This window comes from Alternaria atra (genome assembly GCF_907166805.1).
Source record: "Alternaria atra isolate CS162 genome assembly, contig: 29, whole genome shotgun sequence".
NCBI lineage: Eukaryota > Fungi > Ascomycota > Dothideomycetes > Pleosporales > Pleosporaceae > Alternaria > Alternaria atra.
The window spans coordinates 1,801,964-1,828,529 of NW_025091327.1; the positions used below are offsets into that span (position 1 = coordinate 1,801,964).

Consider the following 26,566-nt stretch of genomic DNA (forward strand, 5'->3'; position numbering starts at 1 on the left):
ACGCCGATCATCATTGCAGCGTCCTTCCACGGTGTTCTTTTAATTTATCGCGTTCCTGTCGCGTCGCTAACAACCCTGGCTATTAATATGGAAAGCGGAACATCAACGCGGAGACGTCATGGGATCTCGCGCGGAACGAAAAGGACAGAACGCATAAAAGCTGGATGATACGGTATATAGCTGTGGGTTGGTTTGCGATACGTTGTGATATTTACACACCATCAGAAACTTTCATAACTGCACATTCCAATCATCCGGCATTGTTCCAATTCAACATATAGAAACCCGATCGATTACGATATGAAACTCCTCTCTCTGCTGTCACCGGCGCTCCTAGCAGCGACCGCGTATGCCGCCGAAGACGCCTCGTCCTCATCCTCCACACCACCAGCCGCAGCCTCCCCAGCAGCCGACGAACCCACCCCTGTAGGCGCCCTTTGGACAGCGCAATGGGACAGCACCACCCTGCAACCATACACCCAACACTGCCGCAACAAAAACACCTACACCGCCAAGATCTACAAGCTCAATGAACTCTACCCAGACTTAGAAGAGCAAGCTCCTCAACTCAAAGTCTTCTACAACAAGCAACTATACGCCGGCTCCTGGGCAGGCATCGACGTCCACGGCACCGGTCGCGAACTCATCAAGATGAACATGGCAGATATGCCGTACAAAGTGCGAGATTGGCTGAAACGCGAGTTGCTACAACGGCATTATAGTGTGCAAGATGATCTTGTGTTCTTTGCCCCTGGAGCGATTTACCCGATTCTGCCCTTGTGGGTTGATGATGCGGAGGAAGGCGGAGAAGAGTGTGAGGGTGTCTTTGATGGGCTGGAGAATTACTCGAATGAACCCAAGGATGGGGCGGTCATTGGCAAGGTCAGTCATACGAATATTGGGGAGAAGGAGGTTAGGTTCACAGTTGAGGCGTTGAAGGTCAAGGCTAAGGATGGGAGGGACGAGTTGTGAAACATCAAATGGTGTCAGTCTCTTATTTCCTTTCGTGGTCGGCTCTAAGAGCTCGTTTATATTACTTTGTCGCTTACAATTATTATCCTTGGTTACCATTACATCGCTATGGAGTGTTATCGAATCATGTCCTGAAACCAAACGCCATATGAAGCACTCGGTTTCCAACGTCGCTGCAAGACAAATTCTTCTACCTGACTGTCTCTAACATCGGTTCTGGAGTCTTCTTGGGGCAGCTCTTCGCCTTGTGTCCTGCCTGTTTGCAGACATAGCAAGCCAATGGGGCCTTCACCTTCGGCTTCTTGACTGGCTTGCTTGCCTGGGTGCTAACAGGCACATCCACGGTACCGCTCACTTGGGTTGTATTGATGAACGGAGGGGCTGATGTAGCAACACCATCGAGGCCTTGATCTTTTTGGGGCGCTGAACGCGGACCTCTCTTTCTCGGACCACTGCTTGGATCAGCAGGCTCTTCAGGTGCTGTTGTGTTTGCGGAAAGAATTGCAGACTCTTGAAATGTGGTCGAGGTGCCCTTTGCGATGTTTCTAGTCTTCTGATCGCGTGGAGCTGGAAAATTGACCACGATCTTTGCAGGCATAGACATTGGTGGCAAAGGATTGCTCATTGCTTCGATGTCTGGAGCAGGCTTCATTGCGATGCGATGTGAAGACAAATTGACCTTAGTGGCTTTGACATGCTTCACAGGACAGTTTCGAACGATATGGCTTGCCTCATTGCAAACGTAGCAAGCGGACAGTGGACGTGTCGATCTCTTCCTGGGCTTCTTGAGGATCGCTGTACTGTTGGTGATGGAGGGCCGGGCAGGCGGCGTAGTAGTTGATGGAGGCTCCGACAATTGCTGTTTTCCATCGCTTGTCTCCCCATATTCGGCCTTGTGCCCTTTCGTATTGTCTGTCTTCGTGGAGCCCTGGGGGGTTTTTCTTTTGCTCCATAGTTTCTTGTGCTGCAAGTGTTTCCGCCTCTCATTCTTTTGCTTCGCGTTTCGCAAGGTCCGCACGCTCATGAGCGCTCTGTACTACGTATTATTTAATCTCCCTTACCCCGCGCTCAGTCTTTGCTTTCGCCTCTTTTTCGGATGTTTGTTTTGCCTCGCGTTCGGCATTCTCACGTGCTTTCTTATCCAAGTCGTTCCGGTATAAACAGAGCGTTGAGCAGCGCAACAGCGATTCATCGCTTTGGACACTCACTCAAAAGTTCTAGACAAACGCGTCACTTGGGGTTTAGTGTGACGCAGGGATCGCTCGAATACTACGCGTTATCGTGTGTGCTTTTTTCCGTTCTTTTACTAGTGGAGAACCAGTGGACCTTGACGTACCCCACGCTTGAAGGGAGCACTGTAATACCAAGACATGTAGTTATCTCATTCATCCGTGTGTACGAAAGCATTTTTATCGTAAATTTCATATATGCAAGGCTAAGCGGATACATTGCTACTGATGACAGCTCTCTCGCGCCAGATCGGACGAAATAGCTTCAAAACCTTTCCCCAGTGACGCATTGCTATATGTTGTTCACTCAACATGTTCATCCCCAGAACCCTTCCGATCAGCATAACCTCCATGAGCATACGCATCAATAGTATGTTTTGCAAAGCTCCTTGCAGGAATTCCTTCAGCAAACATAATATCCAGCTCCTCATAAGTCCGTCCTTTAGTCTCCGGGAGACGGAAAAACGCCCAAATGAAGAAGAGAAGCGCTCCTCCGCCCCAGAAGAAACCAGTCTTGCCCTTCCAGTCGCCGGCAGTTGGATTTAACATATATGGGTTAATGACGTTGGTAAGAATCTGCGCGATATAGTACGTGATGCGTGCTAGACACACAGTCTTGCTGCGAAGACGTGTGGAAGAGACTTCTCCGACAATGGCATAACAGATAGGACCGACGGTCATGTAGTACCAAAAGAGCCAGACGATCATCATGGCAGCTTGTGCATAGTTGCCGCCGGCGGAGTCACCGGCACCCACACTGATGAAACCGACGATGAAGAGGATGGTCGCCAGCCCACCAAGTCCCCAGAGGTAGAGCTTTCGACGACCGATGTAACTCATGAGAACCCAGGACACGAGTGTGCCGACAGATGCCATACCGAGGCCGCCAACGGACATCTTGAATGAGATCGAGTTTGGTACTCCGGCTTGAACGAAGAAGTAGGTCGGTGTACCTACGCGTAGATGTAGGAAGTCAGTATATGTCTCACACGCGGTTGTTACATAAAAATTACGTACCGCCCATGACCGAGCCGCAGATAGGCTGTGCCGCGAAAACCATACATGCGATCTCGGTGCGACGGCGGTCGATGCCCTTGAAGCATTGGAGATACGACGTATTTTCCTCAAGAGACTTCTCCAACTCGTTCGTACGAACCATCATGGCTACCTTCTGCTTGGCAAGGTGTCGTTGCGATGAGGACGAAAGGCGTGTGATCATCTTCTCGGCCATGTCGAGGTTGCCGGTGCGAACATGGTACCACGGAGACTCGGGTGCCATCCAGAGGATCGCAAAGAGAGGAATAGGCCAGGCCCATTGGATGGCAAAGGGTATGCGGTATGCCCATTGCGTAGTATTGCCGGAGAATGCTGATTGTACTCCAGCGGAGATGAGCTGGCCAAACGCCCAGCAAAGATTGACATATACTGTCAGGTAACCTCGCAAAGCTAGTGGGCAGACCTCGCTGGCGTAGGCAGGTGCCATGGTAGCGAATACACCCCACGGTATACCGCAAAGGAATTGGCCAACGAGGAGGACGGGAGCATTAGGCGCGAAGAAGGAGATGAAGATTAATGCACATATAGCCGCAATCGACACCAGCAAGACCGGACGATAACCGTATCGATGGATGAAGTACCCATTGGCAAACGCTCCGATGATTGTACCTACGCTCACGGCATTGCTGAGTCCATTCTGCCATGATGCCGTTATCTCGTATGTCCCAGTACCTTCGTTGAATTCCCCGTATTTTCGCGAGAAGGATGGTTGTGCGAAGAAGGAGCTCATCAGGACGATGTCGTATCCTTCCATGATGATGCAAGTGGATAGCAGTACCGACCAGAGCACAGCCTTGGGATATTTACGCATGGCTTGGGGTAACGTCATTTCGTGCTCCTCGTCGGCTGCCGCTTTGGCCTGATCGAAGACCTCCTGCTGTTCCATGGTTGCAGCTTTCTCATCCATGTCTGCCATGATCGGTCGGTTCGGTGCGTGCACCAAGTATATAGGAGAGGTGACAAGATTTAGGAGTTAGAAAAATGAATGCGAGCTGCAAAGGCTATGTGTTGCAGACGATTTTCGTGGATTCGAGGACATGACTATCGTATACATAGTCGGGCATCTGCACGGAACTAGCCAATCACCCATGCATGGAACATGGCTGCTACCCCAGGTTCTCTCCACCGGAACGCGACTACCCCATGGGGTATGTGCTGGGCCAAGTTTAATCCTGGGAAGGCCCAGCTCCGGTGGAGATCATCCTAGGCGCGGCATTTTCCATCAAGACACGTGCGGGGCGCGGCCACTCTACCGGTAGCGTGGATCTTTCACTAATCGCCCCGGTGGAGAAGTATCATGTGTTCCGGTGTCTAATACGCCGAGGAACACGAGGTTCGGCTATCGTCACGCATGAAACACGGTACCGTGATCGTTGATACTTCGGAATTGTTTTGTCAAAATGAGTCAAACACTGTAAGAATTATGGTATGACGAATGGTGGTTACCAGGAATGTATCTCGAAGAACCGTTCTTTCGATAAGACAAGGTGAGGAGTACAAAACTGGGATGCTCCGCATGACTCACGCCGCAAGATATTCATCTTGTTGCTCCTTCGTGAGAAGACGCAGGAGGTTTATATAAGATCTTTCGATGCCCCACGTAGGGCAAGCATCTTTGGCGGAAGACAGGGAACTGTAGTCGGAACTGGATGCATGCTCAGAGCCTTTGGCCAACAATGAAATCCCTTCTCTTGCAATCTGCATTGGAGCTGCTTCATGTTCAAGGCTGCCAACATTGGCAATATAAGCTGACATTTTATGGCCCATTCGCACGTATGTTTGAACCAGCTCATCATCTAATGGTCGATCGAGGTGGAGGAACGATGGCTCTGGAACTTCGTCGGACTCGGAAGCAATAGCTTCGACGGCTTCAGGAAGTTGCATGCAAATGCAGAACGCCCATAGTATGAGGGTCGCGATATAGACTGCGTATGGCTCAAGCAGACTGCTACAGCTATATCTGCGGACGTGCCAGAACAAAGCCCCACAGTGTACCAAGCAAAGTCTGGCCTTGCAGTGATCTCGAATGACCCACTGTAGGACCTGGATACGAGCCGTAGCGAATGACTGGCTATCCCTATCGCTCTGGGCTAGATCCTTTGACGCAGACCCCGAAGCAAATCCTTGTATAGCGCTAGTTGGAGCCAGTATGATTAGGCGAGCTAGATGCAGCTGGAGAATAGTGTGGTGCTCAAAACCTGAGTGGCGAGCGACCTTGCTATTCGCAGGCCAATGCAAAACATCCAAGCAATCACAAGCACTGTTGCGCCACTTAGTCGCCAATCGCGTTGTCGGTAACCAATCCTGCTGTACAGGTGGTTGCAGGTCGCTACGGCGCTGTGGCGTAGATGTTGGTGTCCATGAGTTCAGTCGAATTCGATCCCTAGCTAGAACATCCCTAGTATGTCGGTAGATAGTAGTGACAAGCAACCCCATACTGAATTCTCCAAGGTCGGTGGGTAACCGCTTTTCCACATACATCATCTCTAGGGCTTCTGTGAGTGTGACATCAGGAATACCCTTCTGACTGTGTCGGATCAAAGCTGGTTGCTCCCATATGTCTTCGTGACATGGCAGGCGCACATCGATGTCTTCGATTCGCATAAGGGGTTTGGCCTGAAACTCATAAACGAACAAAGTATCAAGAGTCTGCTGCAATTAGCCGGCCATCTATCAAAACCAAGAAGAACGAGGTACCCATATCATCATCCCAGTGCGGATCCTCGACTCTATTATAAGCCAGTCACGGACGGAATCGTGGTCAGGGTCAGCTGCTGTCCTCGGATCGTAAGATCGCTTCGCCTGCATGAGCAAACGCAGTGAGTGGCAAACTTCTACCAGATTGTGTCGTTCTACCAAGGCACGTTCAACAAGAGCTTTTTTGCCAGAATGAAGCATGCAAGCCATGTTCAAGATACCGGCCTGTAGGTCAGGTATGCTAGGGCGGACGTTGAACCGGGCTGGGCAGCTGGGGTTGTAATCAACGTCCTCATCGTCTATCGTCACTTGCGACTCTACACCATACTTACAGCGCGTGAGGACGGCGCCTAGCAGGCGGAAGAGCTGTTCGCTCAGTCGTGCATGCTGCGATAGTTGCGAGTATCTTGAACCGACAATCGACACAGCGAGCAACAAGAGCCAGCTCTTGGAAGCATCGTCCGCGAAAGACGATCGCCTCAAGAATGGGAAGACTGGATGGAAACGGTCGAAGTATTGGCGAATGGACAAGGCCACTTGTTCATGCGTAGGCAAACTCGAAGCGTTTATCTCGATGAGGTAATTGCGACTTTCAGTGGTGATGCCCTCTATGAGAGACTGGTATGCTATCAACGGACATAGGGAGCATGTGCTTGGCGTTTGGAATGGCGTGATTGCAATGTTGGTTTCTTCTTCTTCCAAATCTATAGTTTCTTCTGAGCAGATCGAGTGCTGGCCTCTACCACCAAACGGGGCCCTGGCACCAGTCCCGTCAACGTAGTATCTATTTTCCGAAATCGACGTGGATCTTTCTGAGGCAATTTTCCTTGGAGTGTTTCCCGTGTTGTAGTCAATCCTTTCTGGATGTGACACGGGCTGAACTGTGGTGATCGCTGGAACTGAGGGCATCGTAGTAGCGATAGAACAGGGCCATTGCTCCACACTACCATTAGCATTTCCTCCCATGTTCGCGAGCAGTGCATCCAAGTCGATTGGTCCTGAATACTGTGGCGAAAGCCAATTGACGTCTGACAAACTCAAGCCAGGTAGGCCAAATGCGTCAGGACCAGCCATAGTGTTGACATTGCTATTCCACGTCCACGCGCTCATAGAAGACTCTGGTATCGCGTCATTGAAGTCGGCTATCATTAGTTCGCCGTTGTTTTCCTGACTGGCATTGTCGGGTTGCAGATTGCTGCTACTGAAGGCGTCTGTTGAATCATTCGCGCCAGAATCCACCGTTCTATCTCGCGAGGCGCGAGGTGCCGGGTACTGGCAGTTGTAACCGCGCTGTAAGCACCGGTGGCATCTGTGACCACGCGAGCATTTCACCCGGTCTGAAGCACATCGTAAACACGCTCGAGATCCGGGGAGCTGAGTTGCGACATTGCCGTGGTCATTGTGCGCGGCGATGTGGCGATTGAGGACATCACGGCGTGAGAAGGACTTGTGGCAGGAAGGACAGAGGTACGGCCGTTCGCGCGTGTGGATCCTCATGTGTCGACCCAGATGTTCCTGCTTGCCGAAGGCCCGACCGCAGATGTCGCATACTGCAACCGGCCGCTCCTGTGCATCTGGAGATGTCATTGCCTGGAAAGGTAGATGCAGGTCTCGTGCAGGGAGGGCGCGAATATATGCCCAGGCAGCCTGGATCGGGTTGAAATTGAAGGCAGGCCATCCCAGTCATCGTTGGCCAGCCAAGATAGATGCGGGGACAAGGCAGAGGGGTGGTAGTCAGTGGCAAACGGAGCAAATAGATGGCTGGCGTAGTTCACAGGCATCACAAGCTTGGGATGGTGGGGCTTCAGCGCACGGGCTGCGAACATCAAGACAGGTTACAACCTCACTCATTTCGATGTAAATCGACAAGTTTTCTAGGACACCTCAAGCCCGTTGAAAGACCGGCATAACCTCCAACGGACTACCCACCTCAACATCTTTCCCACCATCCCACGTCTGCTCACCCCAAAAGCTCTTCCACTTCTGCCCACTAGGCAACGGTGGAAGATAAACCGTTGTCTTCACCTGACCCTTAGCAAGAACAGGACACACCAAGTACTTATCCCCATACATATACTGTTCCTCCACCTCCCAAGACTTGTTGTCTTCAGGGAACTCGTAGAAGAGAGCTCTCATAACCGGCGAACCCTTCTTATGGGCCTCCTCCATGAGCTTCCGTGTGTACTCGCGTAAATCTTCGCGAATGCCCATGTACCTCTTGCAGATCTCATATACCGCTGGACCATACGACCACACTTCGTTGTCCGCACCACTGCGACAAGATGGACTATTCTTAGTCTTCGGCTGTCGCGGTTCTCGATCTCCATGTAACCGCATCACCGGACAGAAGGTACCCCATTGGAACCACCGGACGAAAAGTTCACGGAAAGCTTCGTCATCTGGATTCCCGCCGTGGAAACCTCCAATATCGGTTGTCCACCATGGCACGCCGGACAGACCCATATTGAGTCCTGCAGCGAGTTGGTTGCGGAAGCTTGACCATGATGATGAAATATCGCCGCTCCATACGAGAGCGCCATAGCGCTGGCTACCAGCCCATGCACAACGAACTAGGTTGACAATGTCCTTTTGACCTTCTTTCTCCATGCCCTCGTAGAACGCGCGGGAGTACTCTCGAGGGTAGATGTTTCCGATCGCTACGTTTGGACCCAGGTGGTAACGGTAGAGATCGAAGTCGTAGTGTCGATATTCTGGCTCCGCTTCGTCCAACCAAAATACCTTGATACCTTTCTTGTAGTAATTCTGCTTCGCTTTGTTCCACACATAATCTCGTGCAGCCGGGTTCGTCGCATCGAAATGGATTGTTTGACCCTGGAAAGTCATAGCTGTGCGTACACCACGTTCAGTGCGAATAAGCAGCCCCCTTTCCACCATCTCCTCGTGGTTTTCTGATCGTCGGTCTACGGTTGGCCAGATGGATACCATGAGTTCGATTTTCAACTGCTTCAGTTCTTCGACCATGGCCTCGGGATCTGGCCAGTACTTTTCGTCAAATTTCCAGTCTCCTTGCATGGGCCAGTGGAAGAAGTCAATCACGATAAGATCGATGGGGAGGTTCCGTTTGCGGTACTCTCGGGCGACTTGCAGGAGCTCTTCTTGGGTTTGGTAGCGGAGTTTACATTGCCAAAAGCCTAGGCCGTATTCTGGCATCATAGGCACCTGCATACCATGAAATTAGCTTCCAACCCATATATCAGCATGGGAATTGGTATTTACCTTGCCAGTAGCATCAGCATACGACTCGACAATCTGCGCTGGTGTATCACCGGCCACAACCCAATAATCCAATACCTTCGTCGACAATGCTTCGAAACTCATAACGTTTTTTCCAAAAACCACATTACCGATCGACGGGTTGTTCCACAACAGTCCATATCCAAGCGAAGAAACAGCAAACGGTACGCTGGCCTGTGAATTTCTATGCGCAAGCTCCAATTGCGTGCCTTTAATATCAAGGTAAGGTTGCTGGTACTGTCCCATCCCATAGATCTTCTCCTTGGGATCCAGGCTCTCGAACCGGGCAGTAAGGTGATAGTCGCCGCCAAGGATGGGCTTGAATTCCCGGGCTTCGACCTCTAGAGCACTGCATTTGGGATCAATGATGTCGCGGCGATGACGGGCGTATTCTTCTAAGAGGACTTTACCGCTGGAGGTGTTTGAGATTGTAATCTTGCCTCGCTTGGTGATGGTGGCTTTGACGAGACCATTGGTGAGGGTAGTTGACTCGCCATTGCTGGCGATGTCGATATTGGTTGTAATGTCGGGCTGTTGTAGGAGCGCCCAGTCTTCCTGTGGCATGGTAGGTATTTTAGTGGCGCGGACGCGCACTGCGTTGCGACCCCAGGGCTCGATCCATAGCTGCTCGGCATCGTATGTGTAGATGAGGCGGTTATCTTTGGATCCGAACATGATGCGTTTATCGTATAAAATTTATGGATATGTGAGGACTCCCAAGGCCTGGAGGGGCAAAAGGCTGTCTTTTACATTGTAGCAGCTTCACGCGCTTGAGGTCGAACGCACCAAAGCCGCGGTTACTCAAAATCGGGAAAGCCGCCGTCTGCATTCCTCCGGTGATGCACTCCACGGTTGAGGTCATGCAACACCTACAATTTGTGGAGAGTGGGCTTCTCCATCGGAGTCTCCACCGGGACACGCGCGGTGTGTTAACCATGGGGATGTCGATCCGGCGGGGTCAGCCTTGGCATGGTGAGCGCCCTACTGTCGTCGTACGTTATGCGAATCCGATCTTGCAAGTATTACAGTCTTTACTCAATGCTCCACCTATTAAATTATCCTGCAGTCTGACCTTACTTCCGCCAATAGGTCTGAACAAACTCGTGCGCCCAGTCAATTACCCCAGCCTTCCAATCACCCAATGATTCCTCAACGAGCCCCTCCCATTCTCTCGCTGCCTCATCTTCATTCTTGGCCCCACCTACACCCTTCCCTAGCCACATGCGCTCTTGAACCTTCCTCACACTACCTTCCCTCTCTATCTTGATGTCCGGGATATTGGCTCCCTGCATGAGAGCAAACAGGTTGAGTATGAGGTTTGAAGATTTGCGCAAGGTAGACCACGCTGTGTACGAGTACTCTTTAAATATAAGGTAATTCGGGTGCTGCACGCCGCCCATACCTTCTATCATCTCACGGCAAAGCTTCATAGCTGGTGCAAAGGGTTTCGGGTCTCGCCCAAGGATGTAACCAAAGTCCACGTGGAAGAAGGCACCTGATGGAGCGAGCAGAAGATTGTCAAGATGACGGTCACCAACACCGAGGAGGTAAGTTATCACACAGTATCCGGCGCATGACTTGATGTATGTGTCCATTGCGTCTTTGCGGACACCAAGAGGAGCGCTATCGTCGGGGTTGTTGGCGCGTAGGTAGGCAAGCAGCGAACCTTTGTGCTTTTGGCACGCTGCTGCGATGCTCATCGACGGGACAAACTGGAAGGCGCCAGCAGAGGTAGAAGTAGCCAAGATACGGTATGGTGTTAGCTTTAGATCGAGGTTCTCTTTGCGAAGGAGCCGGTCCATCAATGTGATAATCTGAATGACGAGTTGATCTTGACGCAGGTCATCGCCAGTTTTGAAGATTATTGGATATGGGTTTGACGTCGTAGTCTTGAAGGAAAGTACCATAGGCAGTAAAGACGACTTCAAGACATTGCAGTCTTCTGTCGATATCCCGGTGATGTAGACCGACGGGTCCAGAGGTAGAGGCAGTGGATCGAAGTTAGTGAGCTCATTCTTTGGGTCGGCGATTGCCTTCTTGAGACGAGCAAGTTTTGTAGCTCGGTCACCCCCACCGAAGCGCACGTCCTTTGATATCTTGGCCAAGATGGTGAGGAGTTCGCCTTGGCGCTGAAAGGTCTTGCGGATTCCAACACCCTCGGGTGTCTTCTCTAGCTCGACCATGAAGTCATATTCGACCTTGGCGAAAAGTTCACGATGTTCTGGCTCTTGATCCGTGCTGAAGTCACTGATCTCCACCATAAGATACCAATGAAGGAAGTTGCCCAGTGTGAAACTGTTGGCTGCACGAGTAACAAGGAAGCGCGCTAACGACGAGTCATCACCTTCACCTGGCGCTTCGTACTTTAGCGCTTGCACCAGTTGTAGAAGGTAGAGCTGGAGCTCTTCATCGTCCGCCTTCTTCAGCCGCTCAACTGCATAGCTTCGTACTACAGGGTGGTCGAAATGAGGTCCAAGAAGTTCGAGCGCATCGTCGACATCTATTTCTGCCCATTTGTCGAGCAAGGGCGCAGCTTGCCGTGCTTCTCGTGGGTTCTTCCAGTTGACGCATTTGACAAACTTGGTCAAAGCTCGCTTGTCTCGTAGCAAGAAGTATCTGAACTTCCAGATGTCGTCTCGCTCATGTGATGTAATTTCCTCAAGAGGTCCCTTGGAAAGCAGCAGGTTGAGCTTGTCTCGAACGTGCACGTTAGGCTTCCGATCGCGATCAAGTGAATCAGTCTGCTGACTGCGCATCAGTTCACGATGCTTATCCTCGGCGGGGTTGACCCTTCGACCGACTTCAGGATCGTAGATCTTGATAAGCCGACCTGCATCTGCATCACCATATCCGATTCCATCGATGTCAATTCCCGGACCGAACGACACTTCTGGTGGGGGTCGCAACCTTACATCGGCTTCGGCAGGTAATCGCAGGTCTGATACGGGGGGTGGTGGGTACTCGACGTCGGAGAAAACAATGGCGTGATCGAAGCGGGGAAGTTCGATGTCGAGATAGAAGAGTTCCTGGTCTTCGCTGTCTGTAGAACCATTCGTTCCGTTTGTCTTGCTTTGTCGGTTCAACGCTACAGCCTCGGCTTTGAGCGCCTCTTTCCGTATTTGCATCATCTTCTTGTATACCAGGCCGTCGAGCCAGTTGTTGGTTGGCAGATCGCCCATCTCTTGCTTCTTCAACAAACCCTCCAGCCTCTCCATCTCAGCGACCTGCTCATCCACAGTGTCCTCCACCACCTCTGCTTTCCTACTACGTCGCGCCGGCGGTATCACCCACGGCGTTGTAGTATTGGTCAGGCCATCTGCTGCCTTGAAGCGGTGTATCCGGCAGCGTTGTCTGCCCTTATGCAGCGTGTTGTCATTGTCGAACAGCGGTATCGTGGTGCCCCCAAAGGGTACGGCATGGAGGTTCGAGTCAGTGTCTTCAGCAGGAGACAGGTCCCATACTGTGATGGCTATCTGGGCCGAGACGGGGAGGTTCGCATACGTGACGGGCAGCTGGAGCCATTCGTTCCAGATGCGCGCGTTCTTGAAGGACTTGTAGGCAGTTTGAACGGGGACGGTGAGGGGCTTGCTGTCTGCCCATATCTGTGCCGTCACATATAGCTCAAAGTGTGGGCTATCACCTATCAGTACTTCACTCTCCTCGCTCATTTAGTGGGGGACCCACTTGATATTCGAAGCTCGGTGCCTTAGGTCCGGCCGCTTCAACAAAACCGAGTAAGGAATGGGCTTCTGGTTTCCATCAAGACGGTCTATTCGAACATGGACCGACAGCTCGGTCAGGTCAAGAGACGTCGCAAAGTTGAAGGCTTCCATCGTGCGCGGTGGGGAAGTTGGTGGCTACGGCATGCCATGGGTGTGAAGCATGTGGAAGTCTGACTGCCTACCAGCACATGACAGGATTCGATGTGGCTAGCAGGAACACCAGTTCATCGTATCTCGGGGCGGGGTGAGGGAGAGACACTTGATAAAGCCATGCGGGTCAGAAGCTCCACAAGCCGACGCGCATGCAGGGGTCCGCGAATGGAAGCTGCTCTTTCGCGTGCTGCAAGGCTTGGCTGACGAACGCGGTCGCACTTGCCTCAAACAAAGTCGCGCTAAGCGGCCGCCTCTGCACATCGGGCAACCGCGTCCCAGGCACAGGACAGCGCCCGCATCATCACCATCCTAAAAGTATACCCCTCCACACCCACCCTTTCTCCCGGCTCACGTTTTTGGGGGCGGGATGGCGCGTCTTAACACCCACCCCTCTGCTACCCCCCAGACACGCGCTTCCACCGTCGACTCGCTCTATCGCGACCCCTCCGTAGCGCCCCGAAATGATAGCAACGCGCGCACTTCGTCCTATTCGGTCCTCAGCCCGACGCGCTCAATGAACTCAGACAAAGAGAATGAGCACCCTGAGACACGCGACAACACCCCACGGCGAGGCAAAGCCAGTGGCCTGCGGAGCGCGTCGGTGCGTATGCCAACACCCGATTCTGGCTCAACATCTGGAAACGGCGGTAAGAGGAGGAGAACCGACAACTACACCATGGCCCGCTCGCAAATTCGTGAGGATGCACATCGCGAGAACGATGAAGAGGAACAGGACGAGGACGAGGACGAGGACGAAGAGGTGGAAACGCCCTCGCAACTCCCCTCACAACCCCTGCCTGAGCCTGATGAGGAAGGCGACCTCAAGTTTTACAACCCCAATCAAGACCCAGAGGCGCGAAGGAGACTGCGTGCAAACATGCGTGAGCACCAGCGCATGCTGGATGGTGAGTTTAGCACTTTGGTCCACGGGAGATGAATATCACTGACCATCGCAGATAATCGCGACGACCTCGTCAAATCGCGCGACAGCGGACTGCTCGATGCTCTCAAGACACAAAACAGTTTGTTCGGCAAAGTGCGACAAACGGCCGACGCCACAGTTGACTCTCGCTTCTTGGTCAACGCCAGCGACCTAGCAGGCAAGAAGCTCAACAACAGCTTAGGGAATTCTGGCGTAGGCATCGACCTGGATCAGTTCGTTTCCAAGTGCATATATTTCATGAAATCTGGCGGCCATATCGCAGGCGAGGAAGACGCACCAGTAGTACCCGTGGGCGACGACGACGATGAAGATCCAGATGGCCTTGACTGGGCACTACTAGGTCGGAAAGCATGTTTCCCCTGCAACAGGCGGCCGCCAACATCGAGTTTCCTGCTTGGTCCCTTATCCGTACAGAAGCGCGTTCGTGTAACTCAACGAAAAGCCCGATCGCAACGACAACCAGTCGGCCCAGCAACTCGACCTGAGGAGATCACAACCGGGAATACGCAGCAGAGCAACAACGACACCCAACTGACATTGGTCAGGGGTATCAGGGAACGCTTAGTAGAGCACATCTCAGCTGCGGAACCTTTGGTCAACCAAGAACTCGAGGAAATACCGGAAGAGGAAATGACAGACGAGGATCAATCTGCTGCTCTTAGACGCCACAGATTAGCCATGACCAATGAAGGAACACCTGCCGTCAGTCTACTAGACTTTGCTATCAATCCCCATGACTTCGCGCAGACGGTAGAAAATCTCTTCTACATTAGTTTCTTGGTGAGAGAAGGGAATGCCGAGATTGTCAAAGATGCCCACGGGCTTCCGCTCCTTCGTAAGTCTGCAAGTCAAACTGGATCATGCATTTACTAACTACTACTAGAACCGGCACACCCCAGCGCAGTCTCAGAACACCGAGGGAAGGATGTCCAAAAGCATCAAGCCGTCTTCAGCATTGACTTCCCTGCCTGGCGGATGTTCATTGAAGCATATGATATTACAACGCCACTCATACCACAGCGCGAAGTAGAGGCGGCAAACGTTGGCGCTACCGGTTGGTATAACGGATAAGCCACTGTCGCATAGCATCTTCTGGTGTTCGTTCCGCTTCTAGGCTCTATCTTGACTTGTACCGATACCACACGCTCTTCCAATAGGGCGAAGTCCTGGTATCATTTCATTTTCACTACCCGTCTCAACGACACCTTTCTTCGGCGGCGTTCAAATGAGTCAATCACAGACATGATGTACGACGATGGGCGGCATTTGTGCTGCCATGTTTTTTTTTTCTGTCTTTTCTTCGCCATGCTTCAGCAGCATGTCCATTTACTCTTAGTTCTAGTACATGATACCCCAAGATTTTGATTAGATCTTCTAGAGGCATCTTATGTAGTTGCAACTCAACACGGCGTCTTCCTCATGCTCGCATGAATTTCAAGAGAAGAAGTGAAGACGTACAAGTTAAACTCTTCTACATTCTCCCTCGCTATTGCCAGTCATACCCCGTCGGGCGACGTTTCTTCAAGGCCACACTTCGCCACGCTCACCCATCCCAACACCAATCGTTGTCCACTCATCCAACTCCTCGACCGGTAATCCCAGAACATCATTATGCAAGCCCTCTCAATATCGTGTCTCGGTATCTTCATAGGTAATCTTCCAATCCGCGTCTGTGGTATTGGTAACCCACTCAACCCACTCAAACATGTCAAGTTAGCTAACGCGGAAAGAAGAGATGTAGACGTATATGTTGCAGGACTGCGAGATCGCAGGTGAGATGTCGTTCTCATCCTCAGGTAGCTCATTCAGGCTCAACAGTTTTGAAATCGCGCGACCACACCGTAGCCACGTCGATGTGTTGATGGCTATTTTGCCTCCATCATATAGCGTGAGCGAACGCTCCTTGAAGTCGAAGCCGTATCGTTGTGGTCCGCCACCTGGACTGAACTCGTACCAGAAGTTGCACACTAACAAGAAGTCAAAGCTGACACCTAAGCGCCCGATCACCTTCGCGTTGTCTAGGAAGCCCATCATCATGGAATCCTTAATCACGGCCTCGTTGGCTGCATCGTGGCCGAACCAGCTGGGTAGGACATAAGGTACACCTACTTTGGCGGCTGCAAGAACGGGGTTTGTGGTCGCAGCTAGGGCGTGGTGGGACATTGTGATTAAAAGGACTTGTTGGTTGTGGAGAGCGTCTACCAGAGCGTCTATATCAGATGCGTCTTCACTAGCATAGTCAATGCGCACAACGATGAGACTTTCGCGCAGTTGATTAGTGCTAGCAGGCCGGGTGATAGCAGTGATGATATGCTTCTTAGTCGCAAGAAGGTGCACAGTAAGATGCTTACCCATTTGACCGCCACCCTGTTGGCCATTATTTTTGGCAGGGTAAAACTATGGTCATGGTCGTTTACCCCTACAATGGTTGTCCTTTGGATGCGATTAGTGAAGCCAGTTGGCTGATTCTTTGCGTATACTGTCGGGACTGCTGACATCGTGGTGAGTGATTCTTGATAGACTAACGGAGATACGTTCTCGAATATGTCACTACAGATGCACTTGATAGCGATGACTTTATATCACAGACAGCCTGCTGTGTAGTCTCTCAGTTTGCTATTCCCTGACGGGCATTCCGGAGTTAACCATCATACTTGAAGTCTTCATGATGGCTGTACACATGTCATGGAACATTCGTTAGTTTACTCATTTCAAGGCCAATCCGTGGACAGCGAAGATCTCGTGGCTTGCGCAGTCACAGTTGTTTGTCGGAGTTGATGGCCATACTTTAGGCCATAAAAGGCGACTGCATGTATACCCCGACAGTACATATCGATCTGTCCAATCCTCACATGACTAGGCTCTTGTGGCTTGCGGAGTTACAATTGTTTGGCGGAGTTAACATGTCAAGCCTCTCAACGTAGCCGGCGAAACCGAAAGCTATTGCAATCGGAATAACCCGCTCCCCAGAGTACCGATCCAATGACAAGCGTGAACGAGAGCCCAAGTAGTAGTCTGAGCCAAGGGCGCTTACTGTTCTTCGCGACATAGCCAGCGGGTGTTGACAGCCGCAAGTCAACAAAGTCAGGCTCGTGAAGCATCCAGGGACGTGAAAGGCTTTTCGAATACACCAAGCGTTCTGGGGCTTTCCAGGCTCGAACAGCCTTGATGCACGATCCCCAAGTAGGCAGGTGGTGATCGACGAAATTAGCACGCCGGTGGTCGGGTACCCGCCTTGTAATTTACCGCTTGACCCAAACTCAAGTCAACAGAGGAGATAAGCAATTGTTTTGGCCTCTCTATGCCCATTTGGTGTTTAGGAAGTCGACAGCCGTTGTTCACGATGACTGTAGGGCTATTAGGTTGTCGTGACACGCGGGCTCGGGCCGAGTTGACATTCTTAGGGCTCGCACTTCTTGTGGCAGTACCTGTAGCCTAGAGCTTATTTGGCAAGCCAATGCAAACGTTGTTCCGAGGTTGGTGGAATATAGGGATTAGAAGGTACGGGGTGTCTTCTCTGCGCTCGCCTTGGCGAATGCCCGAACGAATAAATGTCGTGATGCTTGGCAGCCATCTACTTGAGGTCACAGATGTTCCAGACGGGATGTTCCAGCACCAGCTGACGCTTCGTTTGTCTAAAAACGCTGTACAGCCTTTTGGGGTTTCAGCCCTATCGTCTCCATATGCCTGCAGAATACTCGAACAAATTGATGCCGTAAGCATGGAGTTGGGCGTTGTTGAGATTGCAAACGCCTGTTCGGCTGATCATTGCACGTGTTGTGGAACCCTTGGTCAATAGCGCGCCCCTTAGCTGGCCAAGTCATCAACGTTCTCATCAGCCTCATCTTACGAAATTCTCCGTTACACGTATTCGGTTGCTGTACGTATGTTCGATCGACAAGCTTTCTTGGGTTTCGTAGCTTTGAGCCCTTCGCAGCTGCGGTGAGAAGGATGACGTGGACCTCGCTTCCCCGGATTTTCGCAAATATCACACCGAGGAAAATCGGAATCCTTCAACACCGTCGTCACATCACCGTCACTTTTCACTTGCATGATCGAGTAAGTTCAGATATATGCTTGCTAGCCACATTCCAAACACAAAAGTGTTTTAGGCTAGATAGCTGTTCGTAGACTTCCCCTAGGGGCTTTGAAACGCGGTCAGTGAACGACGAATAGCGACCATCGGTCACTCTCCGCACGCAGTGCACAGGCAGCCGTTGAGTGCCGCTGTCACCAACTCTGAATCAGCATGGCAGATGAAACGCTATGATACCGCAATATGGCCGTAGCTTTACCCGTTCTCTTGGAAGACCGCCTTGAAGTTTGAGGCCCAACACGAGATCCCAGGCCATCGGGTTCATGATAATCGATCAGACCAATCGGCCAATTCAGGGCAAGTTCCGGACACCGCGCACGCTGCTTGATCAGGAAAGATGATCTGCATCTTACGGACGACACATTCAAGTTATGCCGACGAGTCCTTGACTGCCTTTACATTCGGTGCGAGCTGGTCTGTTTGGGGAGTATCAAGAGAGGAAAAAGGAGCTTAGACTTTCATTCAAGCCTCAACTCTAGATGGGATCGACAGAAGTGCGGTCACACCCGCAACGCCCGAAAGTGCGAGAGCCGAACGGTTGTGGATATAGGACGGGGCGTTAGCCATGCTTCTCAGTGACTAGTCCTTCAGTTGTTCCTTCATCGCTAGTTCCGTCCGTTCACGATCCACTTGTGTGGTGACTCGTGTGTCGCCATTCCTTCCTTCGTCCTTCTTCTCTTGTTATGGACATCATGATGTCGGAAACATATTCCAACAGGATTTCATCTGCCCTGGAAGATCCGCATCCTATGGTGGAGCTGGCTCCACCACCAAACGCTCATCCAGTCTCAGCACCACATCCCATATACCCACCCTTCCCCGACGAGACACCCGGCAAGAGACCATCGGTGCCTTCTGTTTTGGGGTACCGATCCAGATTAGAGACTGCAGACACCTCAAGACAGTCGAAACGCGAATCATACAATCAAATTGGCAGCACCTTTCTCATCACAAATGATGGGAGGACGCTCAAGCTTCCCGTGCCCTCGAATTCCAAGGCCGATCCTTTGAACTGGAGCAGATGGAAGACAGCGGGCGCGTTGTTCTCAATAGCCCTCTTTTCTATTGTTTGCCTCACTGCTGCACAAGCTGCGTCTGTCGTGCTCGATGACATTCAGAGAGATTTCGAACATGAGGTAAGTTCAAGTCTAGTGAATTGGAGTGCATCACTAATATGCTACATCCAGGACATACCTACATGGCTATTGAAAGCGTTGGTGACTGGTCCGACCTTATTCATGGGCATAGGATGCTTTCTGTGGGTGCCAGTGTCCATTGGGTTGGGTCGCCGCCCTACAATCTTGATCGCAACACTTGTCGTACTGCTTGCCATGCTCTGGGCTGGTGAAGCAGGTACTTTCCGTTCGCTCGTGGGCGCGGTCTGCTTCCTCGGTCTCGGCGAAGGACTCGCGTTGTCTCTAGTAAGTAGACTTCCAAGACAACTATAACGTCATCCGCTAACAACATCAGGCATTCCTAATGGTCATTGACCTCACCTATATCAACCAAAGATCAATAGCGGTAGCCCTCATGTGGTGCATGGCAGGATGCTTTGGCACTTCTGGCGTTGCTCTGGTACCTGTCTTGGCAGACCATGGAAACAACTGGCGCCAGTTCTATCATTATTGGACCATCCCCATTGTCGTCTCGCTTGTCGTCACCTTTGCCCTATATCCCGAAACATACTTCAAAAGGCCAACAGTAGCCTTCAATGGGCTCATTCTGTTGCAAAGCGCTACCGAGAAGCTGACAGTCTACGAAGATCGCGAGAAAGACTCTGAAATCTATCGCGATCTCCCCGAATACCCCCTGCGCACTGGTCTCGCGGGCTTCCGTGACAAAGTCGGTCTATCGCGCTCACCATTCGCGTCATGGGCTTCGGCTGGTCGTTGCATCATCCAAATGGCTTACTGTGCTACCAACCCGCTCATCTTCTGGGTCTTCGTTGCGTCCGCTTTCAACTCAGCAAGCATGATCTTCATCGGCGCGACCTACGCACGCATCCTCATCGCGCCGCCTTATAACATGTCGCCAAGCGTTGTTGGTACTGTCAACATCGCATCGGGATTCGGAGCCCTATGTGGCCTACCCATCTTTGCTTTGCTCTTCTGCAAGGTACTGAAACGCCTTTCAAGCCGCAATCGAGGGGTGTTGGAGGCTGAACACTATCTCGTCAGCTACATCATGCCCGTCATCACCGGTGCTCTCAGCTCGGTACTTTATGGTCTTGCAGTCCACTTACACTGGAGGCCTATTGCCATCTACTTCGCGTACGGTATCAATGGCTTCTCCTTCATAACGCTGATGATCGCCAACACGCTCTGGGTCACCGAAGCCTTCCCCAGATGGGCTGCACCTGCCATCGCTGTTGTTGGTGGAGGGTGTTACCTACTCTCCTTCGCCATGAGCTTTGCGCTTGTGCCCTGGATCGATTCACACGGATACATGTGGGTTGGTATTGAACTCATGATCTTTCAGGTAGTAGGCGGACTGATCGCCATGCCGGTCGCCTTTTGGGGTAAGAGCACGCGACAGGCCATCGCTGGTAGGTGGGCTGAAGACCGGAGTGGTGCGCTTCGCCCGCTCTAGAGACATGCATAGCGCAAGGGCGATGCATTAGCTGGGCTTGCACTTGTATCTAAGATTCTGGTGGTAGTTATTTATCGAGTTACGTCTTCATAACAATGGTCATGGGTGGTTCCCTATACGCACAACATGACGCTCTGAATATGGGTGAACCCAAATAATTTATAATCTTAAACTGTCATTCCTTGGAGCTCTCGTGCTCGTCTACCAGCAAACCCCTTCTTTGATGCTACCGCCTGATCCTTGATGAAAAGCTTTTCAGCAGGTGGTGCTAAAATATAACGTTCTTTAGGCATCGGCTTTCTCCACCAAGGACTACGATACCTGGCTGGCACCCCGCTGTCCCCTCCATTTGATCGTCGGAAGTTCGAGATTCGGCTAAAGAAACTTCTCTGAGACCTTTCGCAGCATTTCATCAAGCACATCTCACTTCTTCTCAACAAATTGCGTGGCTTGAGCCACCTGGCTTCAAGCAGGGTCGATACAGGCGATTCATACTGACTTAATTGACTCCGCGGGTGGGCCATATTGACTAATTCAGCTTTCTCGCTAGAGATTAAATAGTTGAAGTGGTGCCTGCGATGAATATTGTCGATTACACCCTCCATGCGCACTATAATGCTACCAAACGTCAATGATTTCGTGTTTCATCGACCACGGCTGAGTGCTTCTGCCACATACGGGACACTCTTGGTCCATCCCCGCTCTATGAAGATAGCATTGCCCAATAAGAACGTAAGAATCTTGACCATCATGCGATCGGCGACGCAAGATGACAGGTATATCAAGTCCTTCCAAAGCCCAAATTGAATCCTTTGGTCCTGCCACCCTTGTCTGTTTGGAAGGCGGTGCTTCGTACATTGGTGAAAGCAAAGTGAACCCGATTGATTGTTCGGTCTTGAAGGCCCGCTTTTCTCCACGAAACTTCATCGTTACTCGATGCAAATTCGCCAATTGCCGCGCTTGATAACCTTGACGCTAGTCAGATGAGACCCCATCGTAAGACGCTGGTCCCAAGTCTTCGCTACAGAAGCGACACAACCTGGGGTTGAGAAAACTTGTTCCTTTTGGACCTGACTGCTGTTGCCGTGCAATCCAGCTGTCATTGTCGAAATGTGGGACTGTAAAAGTATGCATGATAATTTTATCTAGAAGGTATCCTTGGACGCGCAAAAACGGGATTCCAGAAAGATTCTCCACGTCAGTTTCGATATATGCTGGACGATGTTGTTTATGTTTTGGGTATGGGTACCACGTTGAAAAGTTATCATACTCAATAACATCTGTATGTGTCGAGCGCTTTTTGACCTGATATCGATACCACAATAAAGAATCGTCTTGCGAGCCAAGCTCCGTCTGATGAGCGATCTGTGTGGCATATATGATTCCTGACTGTATTCCAGTGTTCAACGAAGCTTCCATTGAAACTGGCCTGGATACAAATGCTGCAAAATTTTCTATCTGCAACGACGTAAAATGGGGAAGATCCATGTCTATGAAATCTCGTAAACCCCAACCCGGTATCCAGCTGGCCATTTTGTCAAGACCCAAAGGCTGATGGGGAGGTACATGCTTCAGCACATGCAGCCGTCTCGTAGTGGATACAATATACGTCGCAATTTTCGAGAAGACTTCTTTGGTGTCCATGGCATAATTCACTGGAAGAGCCCCTTGAAAGCATAGATGGAGGAAACCATAAAGGGCGAAAACTTCGTCCCTTGCGTCTGTGGCTATGCAGCGCCGAGCTCGATGCAATAAGCCTAGACAGCTGTGACCCTCTCGTTGAGTTGCAGGAAGCCAGCGGAGAACACCTGGTGGATCATAGTTCAGCTTCTTGCAAAGAGATATGAGTACCTGAACTGTATGCGCATCCCAATAGACAGTCTGGTTATTTGTATGGAGGGCAACTAGCTTCGCCAAAGATATCTCCTATAGCAACCAATCCCTATTAAGATATGGATGCTGCAGAAAGACTAGAACGAGGGACTTTTGAACCCCTGTACCCTCAGTCATGGTGCCTCGAGACCTTCCATTCAGCTAATCCACGAACTTCGATATCTTTTCGGATGGACTGAAATCCAGATATGTCAATACTTGAGAGGCATTGAAATAGACGGCCGACATTAGAAGAATTTGGTGATTTCTCTCCGCCGTGCTTTTCTGATCTATACATCCGGTTGGTGAGATGAAAAGCCAGCCACTCTATAAGATATGAAATTTGCATAGTGCACTTACATGGCATCTATCCATAGACACGTTTGCAGTTCCTGCTTCTAAGGCGTCGAATAGCCGCTTTACAGTTTTTTGTGACAGCGAGCCTTTTCCCGTTACATACTATGCTTTAGGAGAGGGAATCATCGCCGCTTGTTGTCGCCCAGGTATAGGAAACCGCTTCGTAGACTGGTGCAGCCGCTAGATTGACGTTGACGAGCTCATATGTGATATCTTCTTGCTCTTGCCCTGGGTATATGTGCAGCAGCCGAATACATTGCTCGGTTTCGTAGCCGAGCGGTTCGTATTTGTAAGGTGATTCTGAAATAGCTAGCGATGTTGCTTCCGTAATGATCTCACCACAAGACAGGCAAGAACGAAAGGAATCGAAAGTATGAACATCACTATGCCGACCGGCACTTGACGCTTCATCCATTGTATCGGCTATTGGCTCATGGTAATGGTAGCAACCAACTGTGACGATAGATACTGGAAGTGAGTGTGCTGTGATATCCAGAGTCTTCGAGAGAATATTGTAAAGGAGTCGTAGCTATCAGGCTGAGGACCGAGGCATCTTTAGATGTACGCTCATCAGCCCAGGCGCATCTGAGCGAAGGCTGACAGCTGCATAGCCCGTGGGACGTCATCTAAGTCGTGACTATTGCCCACGCTTCCAGATATGGGTACAAAAGCGCAGGAACCCTCAACACAACAAGTTGAAAATAGAATCAAGTAGGAACTCACCGTGTGGAAGCTATATAGATTTGTGTATTGAAGGAATCATTTGGTGGTTCAACGCGTCTTAGGGCATCTTCGCTGTTGACAAGGCGCGCACGGGCGCGTCAGCGGAGCGTTCTCCGCAACCTTGAACCCCACACTCTTCCATCATCGCGTAGTGGAACTGTCCTGTCTATAGTTGCACCGGCTGTTTTTTTAGCATAATCATCTACTGAAAATGCAATGAGCATTGTTACTGGGTCTCGATTCGGCCCAGAAGATGCGTCGCCCACCAGACGCCTACTACAGTTTTACGATACCCTCGATACATGATGACACGACACTCGACTGCCGCGTATACCATCCAGATACCCTGACCAAGCCAAAGGACTCAGGCGATGTTGTACAATGGAGGAGACGGGGTATTGTTATGGCACATCCGTATGCGCCAATGGGTGGTAGCTACGACGATCGGGTTGTTGGCATCGTAGTGGAGGAGTTCTTACATGCTGGGTGGATGGTGGGCACGTTTAACTTCAGGTACGGTCGTAACATGTCTTATCCGCACAACGACGCGACTAATCTGTGTTAGAGGTGCTCACGGATCTAAAGGACGTACCAGCTGGTCTGGAAGACCTGAACTAGACGACTACACATCCTTCGCCTCGTTTTTCATGCACTACATATCCTACCTTCGACCACGGCTTACCTCCGATCTTATCTTCGCGCCAGATCAGCTTCCAAAATTGTCGAACCAAAGCGCATCAGTGCCGACGCATGACAATGAACCCCCCATAGTCGTACTAGGAGGTTACTCGTACGGCTCCCTCATCCTTAGACATCTACCGCCTGTACCGACCATACTACAACCCTTCTCAGCTCCAGTGGCGGGTACTGCGGCCGATGAAATAGTCCTGCGCGCTCGTAGATTAGCGGACCAGAGCAACCTGGCGTGGATCAACCTAGCTCGAGATGAGACAAGAGCTAGGAGGAACAGCAGAGCAGGGAATGAAGCGAGACCTTCAGTTACATTGGGCGGAGAGGAAACTAGCCCAGAGAAACGTAGAAGTAGCCGAGACGTCCGAAGGAGTCTCGAAGGCGGTACCATACGAACAAGGCTTCGGAGCCTTAGTCACAGAAGACGCGAAGGCCACGAACCGATATTGAGACCGGAAACGAAGAGCGCAACAGTCACAATGCCAGACGTGCGTTATCTTCTGGTTTCGCCACTGACACCGCCAATCTCCACACTTGCCGCACCAGCCTTGATACACAGGTTCTGGAGCAGGTCTAAGGACGACCATCAAGATGTGGTTGGCAAACACACATCCCTAGCTATCTATGGTGACCAAGATGCCTTTACCTCAGCGAAGAGGATCCGCGACTGGTCAGAACAACTCAAGGCCGAGCCAGCATCACGTTTCACCAGTGTTGAGGTCATAGGCGCAGGGCACTTTTGGATCGAAAGCGATGTAGAAGTAACACTGAGAACTGCACTGAAGAACTGGGAATCTACGATACGATAAGGCAACGCAACAGTCTTAAGTCACAGCCGTAATTCTAGCCAGTAGTCCGGCTTTCCCTCTACCCTATTACCTTTCTCAGCCATTACCTTTCTTTCCCCTTCTACATTTAGTCCCTCTTCGATCTCATCCTCGTATAACCACCAATACTTACTCTCTCTCGATTTTACCCAATACCTTTAATCTGCCTCCATGTAATGTGTATCAGCAGCCCCACGCGCGTATGTCTTCAGCTTCACCGCGAGCGTATGCATGTCTACGAATGGCATTTTAGCCCTAGTCGCATCAAGACCGTATCCGCATACTCGGTTATCAGATCGTAACTACACGAAACTGTAGAGATATAGCCTGTCCGGCGGCTGGGGGCCTTCCAGTGGTTGGGATATTGTACTGATATTCGACTGGCTTGTCCACTGTAGAGGCTTATGAGAGCGCATACTGGGCACGTAGACTCACAAGTATATTCTACTGGTACTGTGTATGTGGGATTGCCAGAGAGAAAGTGTTGGTGTAGACGTATGAAGACTGATTACAAGAGAGGCTGAGTCGATGCATTGGACATGTTTGAGTCGAAGATATCAACAAAGGTCAGATATGACAGTGCGACACATGTTCAAACGTACATGTTTTGTTACGACAGATGAGCGAGCAGTCACAGTTTTGAGGAAGCTATAAATGTCAAGGGAAAGCACCCGCGGGCAGGTCGCAGCAGGTGGCGATGACGTAGCTGTATCGCATTTGGTCCGCAACCTTCAAGTAGCTACAATCGCTGGACGGCGACATCATAGGGCCCCCTTCCAAGTAATACAAAGCCAAATACATCGTCGATACTCCGGTGCGATGACTTAGTAGCAGTCATGCCATTTTTCTTGTGGGGGACAGCTGCGATGCTACTTTCATCGATCAATGCCAGTCAACCATGGGTTCGACGCTTCAGGGTTTGAGAAAGATATGGATTCTTTGAGCTAGTTTTCTGATCGAGTTCCTCGCTTTCGCATTCGACGAACATCTTGATAGCCGCATCAGAGGCCCCCAGTTGCGAACAGTCCAGCACTGATGAGGAAGTTGATAATTGTCGAATAAGAAGATGTCAATGCGAAGACATGAAATGGCGACAACAGTTCTGAGGTGGGCCATCGATAGTCCGGCTCGGCGTTTATGGTCAGGTCAGTCGTTTTGACATGGTGTCGATCGGTCGTAGTGTATCCCTGCAGTGAGTATTACACCGTCATTATCGACGCACGTACATGTCTAAGGTGCGATATCAGACCTTGCCTCACTCGATTTCGTGTTCTCGGCCTGAAAAGCTTCTTCTGGCTTGACGGCGCCAAACTAATATAGTGGTTCGGAGATTTTGCTCCACTTCCTCTCTCATGCTCATACGCGATTCATCCGGTGGGAGAAAA

General features: G+C 51.0%; 8 protein-coding genes across 8 annotated transcripts; 4 read left to right on the forward strand and 4 right to left on the reverse strand.

The window, feature by feature from the left end:
• Positions 1 to 300: 300 nt before the first annotated feature.
• Positions 301 to 972, forward strand: ALTATR162_LOCUS8917 (uncharacterized protein; the record flags this gene model as incomplete). Its single annotated transcript, XM_043316550.1, has 1 exon — positions 301 to 972. One exon carries the CDS (start codon positions 301 to 303, stop codon positions 970 to 972), a length of 672 nt encoding a protein of 223 aa, XP_043172485.1.
• Positions 973 to 2,504: 1,532 nt separating this feature from the next.
• Positions 2,505 to 4,173, reverse strand: ALTATR162_LOCUS8918 (uncharacterized protein; the record flags this gene model as incomplete). The annotated part of the gene is made up of 2 exons (XM_043316551.1): positions 2,505 to 3,154; positions 3,219 to 4,173. The coding sequence occupies 2 exons, from the start codon at positions 4,171 to 4,173 to the stop codon at positions 2,505 to 2,507; spliced, it is 1,605 nt and encodes a 534-aa protein (XP_043172486.1).
• Positions 4,174 to 4,778: 605 nt separating this feature from the next.
• On the reverse strand, positions 4,779 to 9,884 carry ALTATR162_LOCUS8919 (uncharacterized protein; the record flags this gene model as incomplete). The annotated part of the gene is made up of 4 exons (XM_043316552.1): positions 4,779 to 5,906; positions 5,955 to 7,165; positions 7,877 to 9,134; positions 9,192 to 9,884. The coding sequence occupies 4 exons, from the start codon at positions 9,882 to 9,884 to the stop codon at positions 4,779 to 4,781; spliced, it is 4,290 nt and encodes a 1,429-aa protein (XP_043172487.1).
• Positions 9,885 to 10,282: 398 nt separating this feature from the next.
• On the reverse strand, positions 10,283 to 13,042 carry ALTATR162_LOCUS8920 (uncharacterized protein; the record flags this gene model as incomplete). Its single annotated transcript, XM_043316553.1, has 2 exons — positions 10,283 to 12,842; positions 12,894 to 13,042. 2 exons carry the CDS (start codon positions 13,040 to 13,042, stop codon positions 10,283 to 10,285), a joined length of 2,709 nt encoding a protein of 902 aa, XP_043172488.1.
• Positions 13,043 to 13,598: 556 nt separating this feature from the next.
• Positions 13,599 to 15,098, forward strand: ALTATR162_LOCUS8921 (uncharacterized protein; the record flags this gene model as incomplete). The annotated part of the gene is made up of 3 exons (XM_043316554.1): positions 13,599 to 13,989; positions 14,041 to 14,862; positions 14,911 to 15,098. 3 exons carry the CDS (start codon positions 13,599 to 13,601, stop codon positions 15,096 to 15,098), a joined length of 1,401 nt encoding a protein of 466 aa, XP_043172489.1.
• Positions 15,099 to 15,740: 642 nt separating this feature from the next.
• ALTATR162_LOCUS8922 (uncharacterized protein) lies at positions 15,741 to 16,525 on the reverse strand (the record flags this gene model as incomplete). The annotated part of the gene is made up of 2 exons (XM_043316555.1): positions 15,741 to 16,394; positions 16,451 to 16,525. 2 exons carry the CDS (start codon positions 16,523 to 16,525, stop codon positions 15,741 to 15,743), a joined length of 729 nt encoding a protein of 242 aa, XP_043172490.1.
• A 2,290-nt stretch (positions 16,526 to 18,815) lies between these two features.
• Positions 18,816 to 20,712, forward strand: ALTATR162_LOCUS8923 (uncharacterized protein; the record flags this gene model as incomplete). The annotated part of the gene is made up of 3 exons (XM_043316556.1): positions 18,816 to 19,259; positions 19,311 to 19,544; positions 19,594 to 20,712. The coding sequence occupies 3 exons, from the start codon at positions 18,816 to 18,818 to the stop codon at positions 20,710 to 20,712; spliced, it is 1,797 nt and encodes a 598-aa protein (XP_043172491.1).
• Positions 20,713 to 23,917: 3,205 nt separating this feature from the next.
• On the forward strand, positions 23,918 to 25,163 carry ALTATR162_LOCUS8924 (uncharacterized protein; the record flags this gene model as incomplete). The annotated part of the gene is made up of 2 exons (XM_043316557.1): positions 23,918 to 24,177; positions 24,230 to 25,163. The coding sequence occupies 2 exons, from the start codon at positions 23,918 to 23,920 to the stop codon at positions 25,161 to 25,163; spliced, it is 1,194 nt and encodes a 397-aa protein (XP_043172492.1).
• Positions 25,164 to 26,566: the final 1,403 nt, after the last annotated feature.